Here is a 16,447-nt window from a genome sequence, read left to right as displayed (position 1 = left end):
CGCGTCAGCACACGTACGCGGTTTCATTGGACCAAAGGCCCTTAGCGCGCAAGCGCTTCTGAGACGTGACTTGCACGTGCGTTTCCCTCGTGACGTGGGCGTAGTGGTTCAGCGCGTGTGGAAAAACTGCACATCCGCGTGTGGATGCGTGTAATCCGAGGAAAGGGCCTACGCGCGTAAGTGACGTGACGCACGGGCATTTCCATCAACACGGGTGCATGTTCATCGTACACATCCAAAAACTGCACGTCTGAGTGTCAGCTCGTGTAATTGGAGGAATGGGCCTTAGCGTGTACATGCGTAAGTGACGCTGTACGTGTGGGCTGCTTTAAAAGGTACGTGTAGGACTCCATTCCTTGTACGTGCTTTTCGTGGAGAGCGAGTGGGTGAATTCTGTACTTCTTGTCGGTTCACACGCGATTACTTCAGTGTTTCAAGTTCGTACTCCCTGTTACCTCTGACAGCGTTCTTTATTTTTTTTGGGCCTATTTCCTCAAGCAGCGTTCACTTCTTCTTTTGTCCTGTCTCCTCAGACAGCGTACAGTTCTTCTTTTGGCGGGGGGTTGCCTACGCGGACGCGTGTGTTTTTTTCACTTTCTTTTTCCAGGAAGACGGTGAGTCGTGCACGCATTTACCAACTGTGCTTGCCCCGTATGTAGCGTACCCCTTCAGAGGTCATTGTAGGCTGCGTGTAACACGTGTACGCTTGTTTTTGTGTTTCTAGGTGCCACAGCGTAGTGCGGGTTCATTTTTCCACGCACGTGGTCTACGAGGGGTTGCGTGCACGTTACTTTTTGTTTTTGGGGTGCCTGTGCGTTGCGTGACCCATCATCTTCCCCCAGGGGTCACAGACAGTATTGCTAGAGCACTAGGGTACGAATTCCATCTAGTACCCTACCCCTTTCACCCCCAGTTGCCCAGGACAATTGTTTACTGCAACTCCCATACGCACAACAACATCAGTGCCATGGTTGGGAGGTGACCTAGCGGTAAGGGGGGCAAAGGTGGTCGACCTCCAAAAGGTGGGCGTGGAGGGCGCAGTAGGGGACGTGGCCAGGATTTGCAGGATGCCCCTAGACCCCCATGTGTGGAGGACCAATCAGGGACACCCATGCCCCCCTACCCCCATGGTTGAGGGAAACGTGGCTGTCACCATCCCAGCTCAGCCCTTGTTGGACCAGCCCATTGTGGCACCTGAGCCGGCACAGGATGACTCCCAGGCTGACTTCCAGGTCAGCAAGTCTAAGCCACGTGTGTCGGTCCAAGTAGGTGTCACCAGGCCACGTGGATCTGGGGCAGCGATGTCATCTGCTGCACCAAGTAGGCAGGGTGGGGAGGCTGCAGGGGCAGCTGCAGCTCTATCTACCCCTGCTCTGAGTCTCCCAGCCGGAACAGTGTCGGTCCTGGTCCGTCAAACTGACGTTGCCCCTGCCAACATCACACTTCAGCCAATGCCTGCACCAAGACCTATGGTCATTGTGCCTTCGCACACTCCCAGTACCCAGTCCACCTGCGCTTCTGCCCCTACTGACCAGAGCGGCGCAAGCCACTCAGGCTCTGCTCCACCTTTGAAGAAGAGGAAGAAGGGTGCTCTGGCACTACAGGCTGAGACCCCAGACACGGCTACACAGTCTGGCACGTCAAGGAAGCCTAGCTTTAATGACCCCGAACTTGATGCACTTGTGAGCTATGTGTCGGCACATAGCCGTGAAATGTTGGTGGCTGCAGGGTGCAAGACCACACCTGGTCAACGTAGGGCACACTGGCAGACCATCGTGGACCGCATAAGTGCCCTTGGATTTGTGAGGCGCACAGCTGATGATTGCTACAAGCGGTGGAATTACCTGAAACGCAGAGCAAAGAACAAGCTGGCCTCAAATCATGCCGCTACTCTGGTGACTGGCGGTGGGTCTCCATAAGAGGACAACAAACTCACTGAACATGAGTCTGTTGCTGGGACCTTCGTCACAGAGGAACAGATCCAAGGTGTGGGAGATCTACCTGATTACGAGGCATTGTCCGCTGAGTGCCCATGCGTGTGTGTGTAATCCATGTGTATGTTGTTTGGGTGACGGGTTCTGATTGAGTGCCAGGTGAGGGTGTGTACTCCTGAGTGTTATGGGTCACCCATTTGCTTCCTCCCATACATTCACGTGCCTTGGATTTGGGTATGACTGTATCCCTTCTGCCCACAGTTTCCAATTAGGCCCACATTAGTGCACTTTACCTTGAACTGTCATTTGCAACTACATTGTTCAGATTTTGTAAGTGTTCATTCAGGCTGATTGTTTCCACTCTCCCATATTTTGCTACGCATTATTCTGCCCTATTGCAACATATGTGATATGCTTCGGACATTGTTTACAGCCCACACTGGGCCACTATTTTTACCTGGTTATGTTAATGAATACACCATTCAGGCCGATGGAGTATTGGGCTGCAGAAATGTTTTGTTACGGCCTGTTTGCATGTGGAAGATGACAGATGTTTCCTGTAATGTTAAAGTGACCAAACATTGATCAGCCCACAATGACTGTGTTATTGGACACTGGATGTGTTTCAGTGTGTGGCACATGCATATTTTGCAACACTATTCAGCATCAATCTTCGCATCATGTCGATGTGACATGGATGTGTGACAGTACTCATTCACTGACATATTGCTGTAGTTTTGTAATTTACCGTGGCTATGCTACATGACATCTGTGTGGTGGCATGTGTCATGTATGTGTATTGGACATGCCACTCACAGTCTGATGTGTGATGTCAGTGCTACCCAACATGCTGCAAATGTGTTGCTTTTCCTTCTTGCTCTCCCCAGTGTCTGCCTTTTTGACTCCACTTCCAACTCTTTGACAGTGCATGCATGGCAGAGTTATAGTCATGTGGGACATGTGTAAATCATGTACTGGATCTCTGGCTTGTCACGGCCTATGTGTGTGCTATGGTGCTCATGCCTGTTTCCATTTGTTGTCTTTCATGTTTTTGCAGGTGATGACGCACTTGGTGCTGTTGAGGTTGAGGAGATGGTGCAGATCCAGGAAGAATCTCAGGCACGACCGGGCACCAGTGGGGGACGTGGTGTGGTGGGTGAAAACCCAATGTTACTGCAGACCATACTGTCCAGGGGTGTCTCTGGGTGCACCTCCCCAGACCTCTATTCAGGTGCTGAGTCGGATGATGAGACTTATGTGCCGTCGCAGGTAAGTGTTTCTGGCAGTGATTCTGTTCTGTCCAACCCACCTGGACCAGGGGTATAACCCTCTATGGGGATGTCAGTGTTGGTAGGTCCGCCTTTGGCGGTTACGGATGCAGGGTCACACTCCGCAGCATCTCACCCTGTTCCTGGGCCAGGAGATCAGAGGGGGAATGCAGTTGCAGCCTCAGGCAGTGCCAGCACAGCAAGGTGCAGATCGCCTTGCCCCAAACAGGTGTGGTGCCCGTCGACGCGGTGGCCGTGCGCCACCAGGCAATACTGTATGGAAAAACTCCATGTACGGTATGGCAACCCAACAGGCAGCATCAGTAGAAATGATGGCTCAGGCAATGGAGAGGGTGGCCACTTCCATTCTCCCCCCTGAAAGGCAGATGGAGCAACAACAGCAGGCAACAGACTCCATTTGCCAATCACACAGGGAAGACATGTTGTCGCCCAACAGGGACCGACGGGCGGCACTGGGAGACTCTGCGCGAATCCATATCAATAGAGTCACAGGGCCACAGGGAAGCCTTGAGGGTGGAACTCCATAACCTCAGGCAGAGTCTGCTTGAACTTGAGGCTTCCCGAAATGTTAGGGCAGAACAGCAGCTGGAGCAGCTCACACATTCGCTGTCAGCTGAGCTGCATGCAACACGTGAGGAGATCCGGGCATCACGCAAGGCCATGCATGCAGAAATGCAGGCAACCTGTGATGTGCTGCATGGGGATCTCCGCACTTTAATCCTCCAGAATCAGACCTTCAGACCATGGAGGACCATGCCAGGGCTTTGCATGGGCTGCCTCCCATAGTGCCACTGCCTCCTGATGCAGCAGCAGAGGATGAGCAGAGCAACAGCAGTTCTCCCACAATGGCATAGCCCTGCAGGCCATGAGCCCAAGGAGTTTTTTTTTGTTTTCGCAACATCCACGCAGGTGGGTGTTGGTGTGCACCCTGTCCTCGAACCTCCTGGGTGGCCTCCCCCACCCCCCTGTCTCCCACATGGCCATTTTTGATTTTTGATTTTTTTTTTTTTTTTACAGTGTGCTGCCTTGTGTGGCTCCCGTGGTCATCCACTGTATTCTGACTGGGCACATGCAGGCTTGTCCTGAGTTTGGGTTAGATGCTTGGGTTCGTGAGACAAACACCCGTCCTGCTTCTCGTTTCCATGGGCTTGCAAAGGGTGTGACCAAGTGACAGTGAATTACACAGTGACGTTGGGCTCCCATGAGCTGTGTGGGCAGTCTGTAGTCAATACTGTGTAGACATCCCTAGTGGATATTGTTGTTGTATTGTACACTGCATGGTGTATTGATATGTGCTTGTGCATCCATGTCTTCCTCCTAATCTGCAGGTTCCTTCCTCATGTCTTCACAAGGCCGTCTACTTTGCAGATGCAGTTCATGTTGTGTGCAGACATTTGCGTGGCAGCAACACTCTACAGTTGGAAGGGGTCGATGTTCTGGCGTATTCAGGTTGTAAGACTACCACTACTTGAACTTAGTACTGTCATGTTTTTGCATTTTTCCATGGTGTGTTGCAGCATTGTGTTGGTGGTAAGTATTTGGTAATGTGTGCTGTTAGATATACATTACTGGGAGCATATTGTGTGTGGGCAGTTTCCATTAGGGACAGTGTACTTCGTGACACTTGTGTCAGGTCTTGTGCATTGCTTTGTTTGCTTTCACATTGCATGACATGCCATGGTGTGTTTGGTGGTGGAGCTGGGGAGGGGTTGGGTGACATGGCGCTGTTCTCATGTTGTATTTAGCAAGGGGGTAATGAATTTAGCAGCATAGATGTATGTCTTTTGATGACACAGCATTGGTGGTGTTTGGGTAGGTAGGGATGCACACAATGTAACACTTTCAGGTGACCAATCTCAGGATAGTATAGTTGTGACAGTTGAGTGTCCCTTATGTCATCATCATTGATTGTCAGCTGGTATGTGCCAGGGCTGTGTGCACTCCACAGGGGTGTGATTTTATGTGAAGTAATTAGCCACCAGCTGCGAATGGGCTGCCTCACCACATGCCCTTTCCCCTCCCATGCGCAGCGGGCGTGCATGTGGTTGGGGATGTGGGGGCACCACCATGTCCACCGGCAGGCCCCGGCGTGTTGCAACGTTGTGCAGGACACATGCTGCCACTATGATCCTGCACACTACTGGGGGAGCACATAACAGCTGCCCACTGGAGCGGTCAAGGGAGCGAAAGTGTGACTTGCGCTCCACTATGCCCGGGTTGCAATATGGGCTGTGTTGTATCTTAGCTCGGGTAGCGTGGTGGGGTTCCGAATTGGCGTCATCATGTGGGTGCTCAGAGGTGTGGGGTACTGTCCCCTGGGGAGGAGGTGATGGGTATCATTAGTGGGGTTGTGACATTACTCCGTATCTGACATGCATGCATGTGCAGTGGCATTTATACTCACCAAGCAGCCATGTATCACCATGCCGCCCAGCTTCTAGGTCCCGGTTTAGGGTTGACATTCTGTAGATGAAACTGTTGTGGGTGGACCCTGGATAGTTGGCATATACTGAGGTAATGATTCCCTTGGCATCACATACTACCTGCACGTTGATGGAATGCCAGTGCTTGCGGTTTCTATAGATGTGCTCAGATGCCCTGGGGGGACGTAGAGCCACATGGGTGCAGTCAATGGCACCTAGCACTTTGGGGAATTGTGCCACCCCATAGAAATCCTGGACGGCAGCCTGCCTTTCTGCAGGTGTTCTGGGCAGGTATATGTGCCTGCGGACTGATGGGCGTGCAGTCATGATGGCCAACACCTGGTTTAGGCAGCGTGACTGCGTGGCCTGTGACACCAACCCCCACTATAGCACTTGTCCGCTGAAATGATCAAGTGGCCAAGAAGTGCAGTACATTGAGGACCTTCTCCAGGGGGCTGAGTGCTTGGGAGCACAGGGTGGGTGATGTGAGGTCATCCTCCCACTCACTCACCAGGTCGAGTATTATGTGAGGTGGAAACCTGTACCTCCCATACACCTGGTCATCGGGCATCCCAAAAAGACTGGTTCTGGGTGTAAAAATTCTGGGCCTGACTATCCTCCTCCTGTGGTATCCCACTACCACTGCTGCTAGGAACGGTATATTCATCTTGGCGTCTGAGCTTGTTTGTTGTTTGCGTGCACTTTTATAGTGCGCGGGTCCACGTACGCCTGCTTCCTGCTGGCGTACGTGTTTCCGGATTAGCGTGTCTTTTTTGGCGCACGCATTAGCCCGTTCGATTCCACGAATACGTGTTGTAGACGCGCGTGTGGGCGTTCCGCGCATTTGCCTCCTGTATTTCCCCCGTGACGCCCACATTTTCATGCGTTGTTCCCCATTCCGCGTGTTACGCCCCCTGTTCCGCCTACTTTTGTTGTGTGCGCTGTGCTATGTGCGCTTTCACTGTGCGCTTAGCACACGCTGCTTGGAGACGTGTGCGCCAGCGTGCGCCATGCAGAATTTTAGCGCACATCCAGGGATTTACTCGTGCACAGACTTCCATGAATCGCTGTGCGCGGGTTTCGCTGCGATTTTCGCACTTGCACTGCAATTCGCACACTTTCGCCGAAAATTTCAGCGCACATTAATTCCATGAATTGGCCTCTCAGTTGTGATGAAACCTATAAGCATATTGTTTGTCTGGATACAGTGGACATCTAGCTGTTTTTTCAAGGGTGTACCATATGAATATGTCTAAACATCGTTCATGTTTATTCTAATTCAATTAGCCCCAGCAACTACCCCAGTGACCCTGGTATATACTTTTTCTCCCCCAGGACCATCACTAGCTGTCTTAGCCTGTGCTGCAGTAACCATAAGGAGGGTCTGAGCAACCAGAGAACTCCCAACCCGATGTTCCATTTGTACCACGAATAGCCTTGGGACCCAACGAAGACTGTCCTGAAGAAAGTGGGTACATTTGTTTAGAAACCACTGAAATTGGTGGATGCCACACCGTAAGAAGTTACCGGTTCTTTTCCTTGCATACACAGGAGAGAAACTCCATTGTAGGTTTCCCCCGTTACTGTAAGGTTTGTCTTCAGCCATCTACTCTTCGAGACGTCCCATTTGTAAACTTAATTTGGGTTTACACACACGGGTCAGGGTACACTAGCACCCGGTTTTATTAAACTGATTACTTAGGTTATCTTTTCCTAACACCTGCACTCTCCCAGTCGTCTCTACAGCTCATTAAAATAGATATTTACCACAATTAGACCGACTTTAGGAGCATGATAGAGCTCACCTCAATTGTGCTTTTTTTCTACTGTTTTGCCATTTGGCATACTTGGACACATTGTATGCCTTTCTTAGACAGCTGGACTCTTGTGCAAGTCCAGTGGATGTAAGGGGCATACTAAAATGGGTAGATATTCCATTCTGTTTACTGTCACTATTAGATAAGCGGCACATGAGTGCTTTCTAGCCTAACTGGACACCTAGGTAGGGATAGTGAGAACTCACCTCTGTTCTACTGTCTCCTTTTGTATCCACCACATCCTTAAGAGTCTTTTTGTCACATGATCCCAGGGCGATCCCTAACATTTATTTTCAGGATCGTCCCTGGACTCGTATGTCTGTGTTGTTAATGATTGTATGTAGGGAAATACTCAAATTTTGTGTGTGACAAAAAAAACAGTACAATATAACAGACAAATAAAATGGGAATCATGCGAACAAGTATCAACGTATGTATTGTACAATATTTACAAGCAGCGCAGTGCTCAGAAGATTGATAAAGCAAAGGATGAAAATAAACTAGGGGCGAAAGACAAGCAAAGAAAAGAAGGAAAGCGATAGAAGAAGATAGAGAAGAAAAAAAGGGGGGCTGAATGGAGGACCTGAGGGATGTCACACGTATAATTCATTAAAGATATTCCAAATTGCAAAGTCTTAGTCTATTCTTTTTGACCGCTGATCGCTTGTCTTCTCTCTGCTTGAAAGAATAGCCAGATCTTGTAGCCTGCCATCGATTGTTGGCCTGGTGTCACTCTTCCAACACTTCAGAATTTGTTATTTGCTATCAAGAGTGCTCTATAAGACCAGAAAAGTTGATCAATAGATAATTGGACACCCGCTGGGAATAAACCCAACCCAAGAGGTCTTGCAGCGAATGGAACTTGTACTGGATCTGTCGCTTCCCCCTCCCCTCGTCTGTACGAGGGGTGAAGCGACAGATCCAGTACAAGTTCCATTCGCTGCAAGACCTCTTTGACAACTCTTTTAAAGCCTCCTTTTCTTTGACACCATATGCTCTTCTTATTTTAGATTAGTGTCACTTGTATATCTTTCACATCGATCCATTCTTCAGGTTTCAAAATGGAGAAGTGATGTAATATACAATGTTATAATCCGTGTTGTGGACAGTGGCGCACAGTCTATTGCGTGCTATTGTCTATCAGTTATCATAATACTTGCTTCGTTCGAATAGTGACATTGGCTTTTTGTAGAAAATATGTATGATGATCACACATACATTCTGTAAAATACTTAGCTTTGTTCTGTATGCGATCTGGCTTTATTTGTCTTTATCTTCACTGCAGGTGGTTTAGACGAGACTCTGCAAACTATTATTGCCTGTGCATGTGAACAGAATATTCCATTTGTGTTTGCCCTCAATCGTAAAGCTCTGGGACGTTGTGTGAATAAAGCTGTGCCCGTCAGCGTGGTGGGAATTTTCAGCTATGATGGTGCCCAGGTGAGAACATTTAACAATTATTTATGCTCATGAAAATCTGTAATCTGTGATTCATTGTGATTATTAAATCCTTTTACCTCTTCCTTGCTAATTTCCCTAATTGTGATGCAGCCCCTAGGTCAAAGCCAGACGACCCTCTATATCCATTAACGTTTTTCGGTTTTTAGGCCTACCTTGACCTAGGTGCACTAATACATCTTTCAAGATCATTGCCTTTGATTCATCTTCGAGAGTCTGTTTCTGCCTTAGCTTGCTATTTTCCCTTTCTTTTGTTTTCCAATTGTATTCATTATTGCTTGCTTAAATAGCTGTGCTCCAGCCATTCTTTGGGGTTGGAAAAAAGGGTTCTAAGAGATGATGGCGTCCTAACCCCTTGTCAGGCTTTTTTATTGGGACAACAGTGATTTGTCACACTATGCTGTAAGGCTAGTCATCTCGTCCTCAGAGCTCAGACCAACGTATTGGCTCCAGACTAACTGGAGGTTTCAGTCGTTGAAGTTTTAAAGCCTCCCATGTATTTGTAGCACAAATGACTTGCCAATGTAGGCAGAACCGCTTTCCTTTTCAACTTTGAGTTTTGAGGGCCAAGGTTTTTTCACCGTTCCGAGGTATTGTTTCAGATGTCTTGCTATGGCAGACCTTTTGGCCTTGCTAAATCCTGTAATCATGCTGTTCCTCATCGCCTCCTCAGGTTTGACGTCATTTTGCAGTTAAGCGATACGGTATTTGTGATTTTTTTGTTTTGTTTAAGTACCTCTTTATTGCTTGCCTTATTGTTCATCTCAGTGCTCCACCTTACTACATGGTGCAGTATCTGTGTTTGTTGGGTTGCTCATTTTAACTACTCCACAAACCTTTATTTTTTAATGAAAAAAATGTCAGTGCCTGGCCATTGCAGGCTTTATGATGCCCCCACTGATCCCCCACCATCCACTTTATTTTCCTCCACTTCGGGGCTTATCCCTCTTTGGGGCTACGGTGGGGGGTGAGTTGTGTTGTAGGCTACTGTCTTTTTTACCCATACTCCCACTTTACTCCGTTATGGTGGTGCAGGTATGTGCTAACAGTGGAGCTCTTGGCGATGTCACACCTCTCGTATGATTGCGCTGATCATGGCTTTATATGGGGTACTCATATAGCCCTTTTCCTGGGATCTCCATTTTTAGTACGTTAGAGTTTTTGCTTTTGTAGTGCAATTTTCATATTCCCAATTAGAAAGTCACAAGGTTGGTGTAACATCTGTTTTTAATATTCTTTTAACCCCTTAAGTGACAGGCTATTATTGAAGTCTATGTAAAAAGGACGAGTATACTCGTCCTTGGCACTTTAAAGGTTTTAAAACATGAGATGGAATGGCTGCAGTTCTATCTTTTTGTCTGTTATGTGGGATGTGAAAGTGTCTCTTAATTGGTAGCCCCTAACATTGCCTGTGTTCTTTCCGTACACTTTGAAAAATGAGTTGACTCAGTGATCCAAGTTTCGTCTGCTTAACTTTCTAACCAGCAGGTCACAGATTTGTTTGTCAAAGAAAGATTCTACCAGTGTGGTATGCCTTTACCCTCATAGTATAGTAAATAAATGTCTCTGATGAACATTTTAACAGTGAGTCATTTCAACTTGCATTTCGTTTTTTTGTATGATTACCAAAGACCAGAACCATGATTGTGACAATGTTGCCATACCACAAAACGTACCTTGATAAGGCAGGACATTATGCAGCGTTGCATATGCAGTTTCCTGTAGTTGCCAGAGACACTTCTGGCATGTCCATATCTTCATTGCATATTGTGTAATTATTACACTACTGCTTGGTTCATAGATGACTTGTGATCCTTTCTAATCATGTTCTTCGTCATTGTCTGGGTTATCATTGAGTGCTGGTATTCATTCAAGCTGAGCCCTGGACTGCTTGGCTTTGCTATTAATGTCCTGAGACAGTGCCCTGCCTAACCACAGGAACCGGTGTTGTCTACCCAGGGGGCTGGGCTCCACCACACAGGGTAATATGGGGCTCTTGCAGTGTTGTCAATGCTACACGGTGGAGGGTGGGGGAGCATCACATTTAGAGAGTGGCCCCTTTAAGAGAAAACGTACAATCTCTATTTGCAAGCTCCGCTGGCCCTGCATATGTGGATCTGGACTGGCGTGCACATGGAAGCGTGCATGTTAGAAAATATGACAAAACAATAGACCATTCTGATCTAGGCTCTACCAGCAACACCCATCAAACCTGGGAGAGTTAACTCCACACATTCCAACTAATCTCTTTTCTGCTTGCCAATCCCAGAGCAGAGCTAATTATGCTTCACAGGTGCCACTGATTGAGCTAAACCCAGTTTACCGGGGTGAGAGGACAGGCCTGTATATAAATGAGGAGATGGAAGTCATGGGTCTCGATGTTTGTAGTAGGAGAGCACCAAGCAATGAAAAGGAGTTAAATGGGCAAGATGATTGGAGGTGCAAGAGGGGGGGTGTAGATGCAGGCTGAGAAGCAGCAGGGAGGAGAGAGTGTGACAAGGCCAAGTCTTTCACCTTGTCCGTAGGGGGGGTGAAGCCCCCTTTTAGGGAGGTGTGTGGGATATTTTGACCCACTCAGATGTGCCTCACTACATCACTTTACTGCAATGGTGAAAGAAATAGCCCAATATGACCGCACTGACTCCTGTGCGCACCAAGCTTTTTAAAACTGCGTCTAGGTCACAAACAGAAAATGGCTGCACACCCCCAGCCACACAGTTCAGGTGGGGGGTAAAACAGAGTCCTCACTGCAGGAATATGCCAGTGGGCTCTGCAACATTTTACATGGAGCAAGGTGAATGAAGCAGCCTCATTGGGCTGAAAACCCAAAAATGCCCTTTTAAAATGCCATTTTCCCAACCGTCAAAATTGCTGCTTGGCGCTAAATGCATAATTTTCTTATAAACCACTGCGATCATAAAGGACCTGCAATGCCTAGGATCATTTATTGTGGCTCAGAGAAACCGGGCCTCATTTGAATGACAGCTCCAGTCCAATGTATCTTTGGAAAATCAACCCGAGGTTTTGTTTTCATTTTCACAGGAAATGCGCCAAAACTTTGCAACAAGTATCAAGAATCAGCTGTCCAGAGAAAGACTCAGAACAAATGCTTGATACATTTATCCATGCTGCAAAACATTTCTAGCACTCAAGACAAGAAATATAAGCTGCACAAAGTGTATATTTACTGAGATGAAAACCGAATTTAAAGGAATAGTGAAATGGGCTTTTTCCTGACTGAAGTAGGAAAATCGCCTATTTTAAAAGTACATTGTTGTGTCAAGGCTTAATTATTTCAGAAATGTAAAAGGATTTGTGATTGTAAAGACACACTTATAAACTGTTTTAATTCTGTATGTTTAAAGTTAAAATTTAAAAGTATAAATCAAAACTCAAACCTGTCTGAGTTGGTTAACTATATTTAAAAGAAAAAAAAACCTGCTCTGTCAATGCTGACCCTGAGAAAGGGTGACACCTCAACTGCTGGAACAGGAAAATGCTAATTGCTGGCTTGGAGGCTTGGAATCCCCAGGACAATGGGGCTTTTCAAGTCACATTAGACATTCCTCTTTGCCACAGGCCAAGGCAATAGCAGGATAAGACACTCACCCTCCAAGTGGGAGGGGCATGAAACTTCAATTAACAGAGGGAGGCCTCACCCCGCTTCAAAGGGATTGTCATTTGATTGCACTTAGGAAAAAGAAAAAAAACTGACAAGGATATTTGGTGGTTAAAAAGCCTATTTGTAACTGAACTTTAAAGACCTGTAACTTTGCCACAAGAATGAGGAAAAATGTGAAAAGTGCATAATTCTAAATCTAATGTTATGCTATTCATTTGAAAACTTGGTAGAGCTTCTTACTGCGTAAGGAACAAAAGTTATAATAATGGACCGATTGGTGGAAAGTATTAATGTTGCAAATATAACATTTTGTACACATATGCTAGGGGTAAAAACGCACCTATGTACAAAATTGGGAAATTTTAGGCCAAATCTTTCATGGTTAAAATTGCCAAAATGTAGCAGAAAGGCAAAACCAGGTCTGACAGCTTTGGGACTTGGATTGAAATGTGATCCATTAGATATGTAATATGTGCATCTGATTTTCTTAGTGGTCATAACTACATAAATATGTATTTGTGGGAAAGTTAGATTTTGGTCCCAATAGCTAGGGGAGGTTTTTAGACATTTTAAAAGTAACACCAGAAACATGACATCCTTTTCTGTCATCCAATCAGCGAAAAGCAAGGTGGAAACTGTGCTTTTGCCCAATCCTAGCATTAGGGGTGTGGACAGTAAGATTGCCTCTGCCATATAATTTAGTGATGTCATTTGGCATGATAAATAAGGGAACCTCACAACACACACACTGATTCCTGACTTCTTCCTGAATTTTTGCGTGGCGCCCGGTTCCTGAATTCTCCATCCTTGTTCCTGATTCCTGATTTAATTACAAAGCCAAGGCCTCAACATTGCTGAACTCCTTTTCAGGCCTCAAAATTCTGAAACAAATCCCAAAACCTAAGGGAAGCATCTTGATCCAGTGTGGCTTGCTACTACTAAATGCTTGCCTGCTGCAAACTCGCCATCCCATTGATCTCCCGTCTCCAGTAACCAGTGCAGTCTCCAGTCCTGGCAATCCAGTCCAATGACCAGAACCACCCAGCTGACCCTATCCCGCCAGATGTTGTCACAACCCTCGCCCAAAACCCCCTCTGGCAAACCCATTGGCCAGGTGGAGTCAGGACTCGGGCTCTAGAGCATGGCATCCTCTTCAAAAGCCCTCAAGCCAGGCTCATACAGCATGAAAAACAATGTGCTTGGGAACTACTTTATTGTATTGTCAGCCAAGCTATGCGTTCTAGTGTTTTGGGTATGGCAGCCTAGGGACTACTTTACCTGGACTATTTTGTTGGGGCTATTTAAACCACACCCGAGCAAGACAACATGATTTGCGTTACTTTGCAGCTTGCAACGTGACGCTCGCCGTGTCCAGCTATTCCCTCGAACCTCGGAGAAGCAGAACCTACAAGGAGACAAAAGGAACATCATTAGTAGCAGCATCTTACCTGCAGTCTTCATCTTTAAACACTCGCAGCTACTGAGAACAGCTTCCTCGAATCTGCACGCCTCCTGGACAGAACGACCTGAAAGAGGAAGATAGAGGCAACATTAAAGAAAGCAGTAGAGACATTTACAAATTACGAACTACTCAAAAGGCTTACCACCTGGCTGGTCGCCTCTCGGCTGGTGTTAGGCAGAATCCTCTGCAGTTCCCTTAGGGAACACTGCAAAAAGATTAAGACTACAGGAGTAAGCAGTAAACCCAATTGGTAGCAGTCTGCACCACCCAGATTTACCTGGTAGCTGTGGCTGAGCAGTCAGACTTCTCTCAAGAAGAGTAGGGCAGTATATAGAGTATACACAGTAGGGCTAAAAACACAGTAGAGCAAACAAACACTGACCAGAGCTTTGTATAAAAAGTATATAATTATTTATTTAAAACACACTTTGGGCAATATACTAGCATTCTAAATCAAAAGCAAGTTAAAACACAGTCAAGTAAAGTATACACACCTCCCTTGATAACTATTAGACAAGTCAGAGATAAAACACCACAATTTGTTAAACAGATGTGAGCGCGTAACCTGATGGCACTCCAATAGTTCAGTTAAAGGGAGAGAAAAAGGCAGAGCATAGAAATAAAACAGGTCCCAACACTTTTAGGAGTTCTCAGCAAGGATTAAAGGTAGTCTACACCGTAGAGCCAAAGTTCATAGGCCAGACCCACTTTAAATGGAGCAAAGCGAAATGTGCCCAGGCTCTCACAGATTAAAATGCACTAAAAGTATTTATAGAATGTTCAAAAGAGGTTGGGGTGATTCAAGAAGTTAACGTTAGAAGGTCTGGGGCCAACTCAGTTGGAAAGCCAAGGATTTAAGGGTCACCTTGGGCAAACCGAAGAAAGGGAGGCCGGGCAGGACACAATACCTTAAAGAGAGAGGAAGCACCAGCGGTGGCAGTTGTTCCTGGCAGTGGTTGCAGTTCGTTGTTTTGACCAGGGGAAGAGAGGATCTCGTCGAGGAGGAAATGTGGAGTCGTTGCACTGCACACGGATGAAACCAGCTGCGGAGTTCGTCGGTAAAAGGTGCGTTCCTTTTATTCGCGATCAAAGTGGTGAAGCTTGGCACGGGCGATTCGACCAAGAGACGTCTTTGGAAGGCGAAAGGGGTGAACTGGTTGGTCCCACAAGCTCAGAGGAAGAAGACTCGTCCAGCAGAAGATCTTCTCTTGTTGTCGGGAAAGTGGTGAGGTCGTTGCAGCAGGGCTTCACCGGTGGTGTTGTCGTTGCAAATGGCTCAGCTTCTTCCCTCTTTGGATTCTTAGGTCCTGTGGTGACTTCTGAAGTTCCAGTCCCAAAGGCCCTGCTTTTATGCAGAAAAACCCCCATTCAACAGCCTAGCTGTCGCTCAAAAATGCTAAGTGGTGAGCCGGGCGGCTCACCACTGGCCCAATCAGAACAGAGTGTGACTTGAGTTGCTAAGGCAACGCAGTCCAGGGTGCCAATTCCCCTCCCCACCCATCCTGTGGAACCCAGACAGAGTGACACCATTTGGAGGGCTTCTGTGGAGAAGCCCGCCAAAAAGTGGAACAAAGGGCTCGACCTTGGTCAGAGTTACAGAGACGGACACGAATGCCATTTTAGAGAAGAGTTCTGGCAAAAAGACCCAACCGTTAATTTAATATTAAATAAACCGGCGGTATCTTTATCATTGCACCAAAAAGTGGTGCGTTTAAAATCAATGGGAAAATCCCATAGTGAATATTCAGTTGGAATATTTCGCGTGGTAACCACTGCCACTAGCCAGAAACTCGGCAAGGGGGGACTGGAAAGTGCCCCCTTGAAAACAGACCCAGGGCAATATAATTTAACCCCTTCCAGTACTTCCAAAATATGATGGTTTGTACTATTTCTGTTCACAATTTAGGACTAGTAAAGTCAATGGTGACTTTACATGCCCTGGGAGACAGTAGTCCGTCCCAGGGTATGGAGTCTATGTTTGGAGGTCACTATGACACCCCTGCGTTACTGCACTGAGGGTGCTGTGTAACACACACATAAAAAATAGATACCACCTTATGGAGTAGAAAGAAAACCCCATAGCCCATAAGCACACAAAGAGTCAGACATACCTCAAATCATGCCTAAGAGTGGGCGGAAAAGAGTCTCACTCTTAGCAGGAGAAAAAACAAACCCCAAAAATCCAGCAAAGCTGGTGGGGGACTCACTAGGTTTGGGAAATTAGCCTTATAAGAGAATTCTCCCTAACAGCTGGCACCACTCCGGACATTCCACTCGCGCTGAAGAACACCGCAACCTACAAGGAAGGAAAACACAGGTTGGCAAAGGCAAGACTTCGCAGCGCTGCGCATAGCGCTTACCGCATCATAGCGCTCTTAATGTGCCATCATTTACCAGCGGTGCGCAACCAAGCCAGTTCGCCGCGCTGAAGCTCTGCATACC

General features: G+C 47.0%; 1 protein-coding gene across 1 annotated transcript in view; it reads left to right on the top strand.

Moving 5' to 3' along the window:
* SECISBP2 (SECIS binding protein 2) overlaps positions 1-16,447 on the top strand; it is a 1,396,020-nt gene that overhangs the window by 1,251,770 nt on the left and 127,803 nt on the right. Inside the window, exon 11 of the mRNA XM_069625655.1 lies at positions 8,749-8,903. Coding sequence (XP_069481756.1) covers positions 8,749-8,903 — 155 coding nt within the window. The remainder of the gene's footprint in view (positions 1-8,748; positions 8,904-16,447) is intronic.

This window comes from Ambystoma mexicanum, chromosome 6p (assembly GCF_040938575.1).
Source record: "Ambystoma mexicanum isolate Mex_15411 chromosome 6p, UKY_AmexF1_1, whole genome shotgun sequence".
NCBI lineage: Eukaryota > Metazoa > Chordata > Amphibia > Caudata > Ambystomatidae > Ambystoma > Ambystoma mexicanum.
Note: the sequence above shows the minus strand (reverse complement) of the source record. Positions and strands in the feature narration are given on the sequence as shown.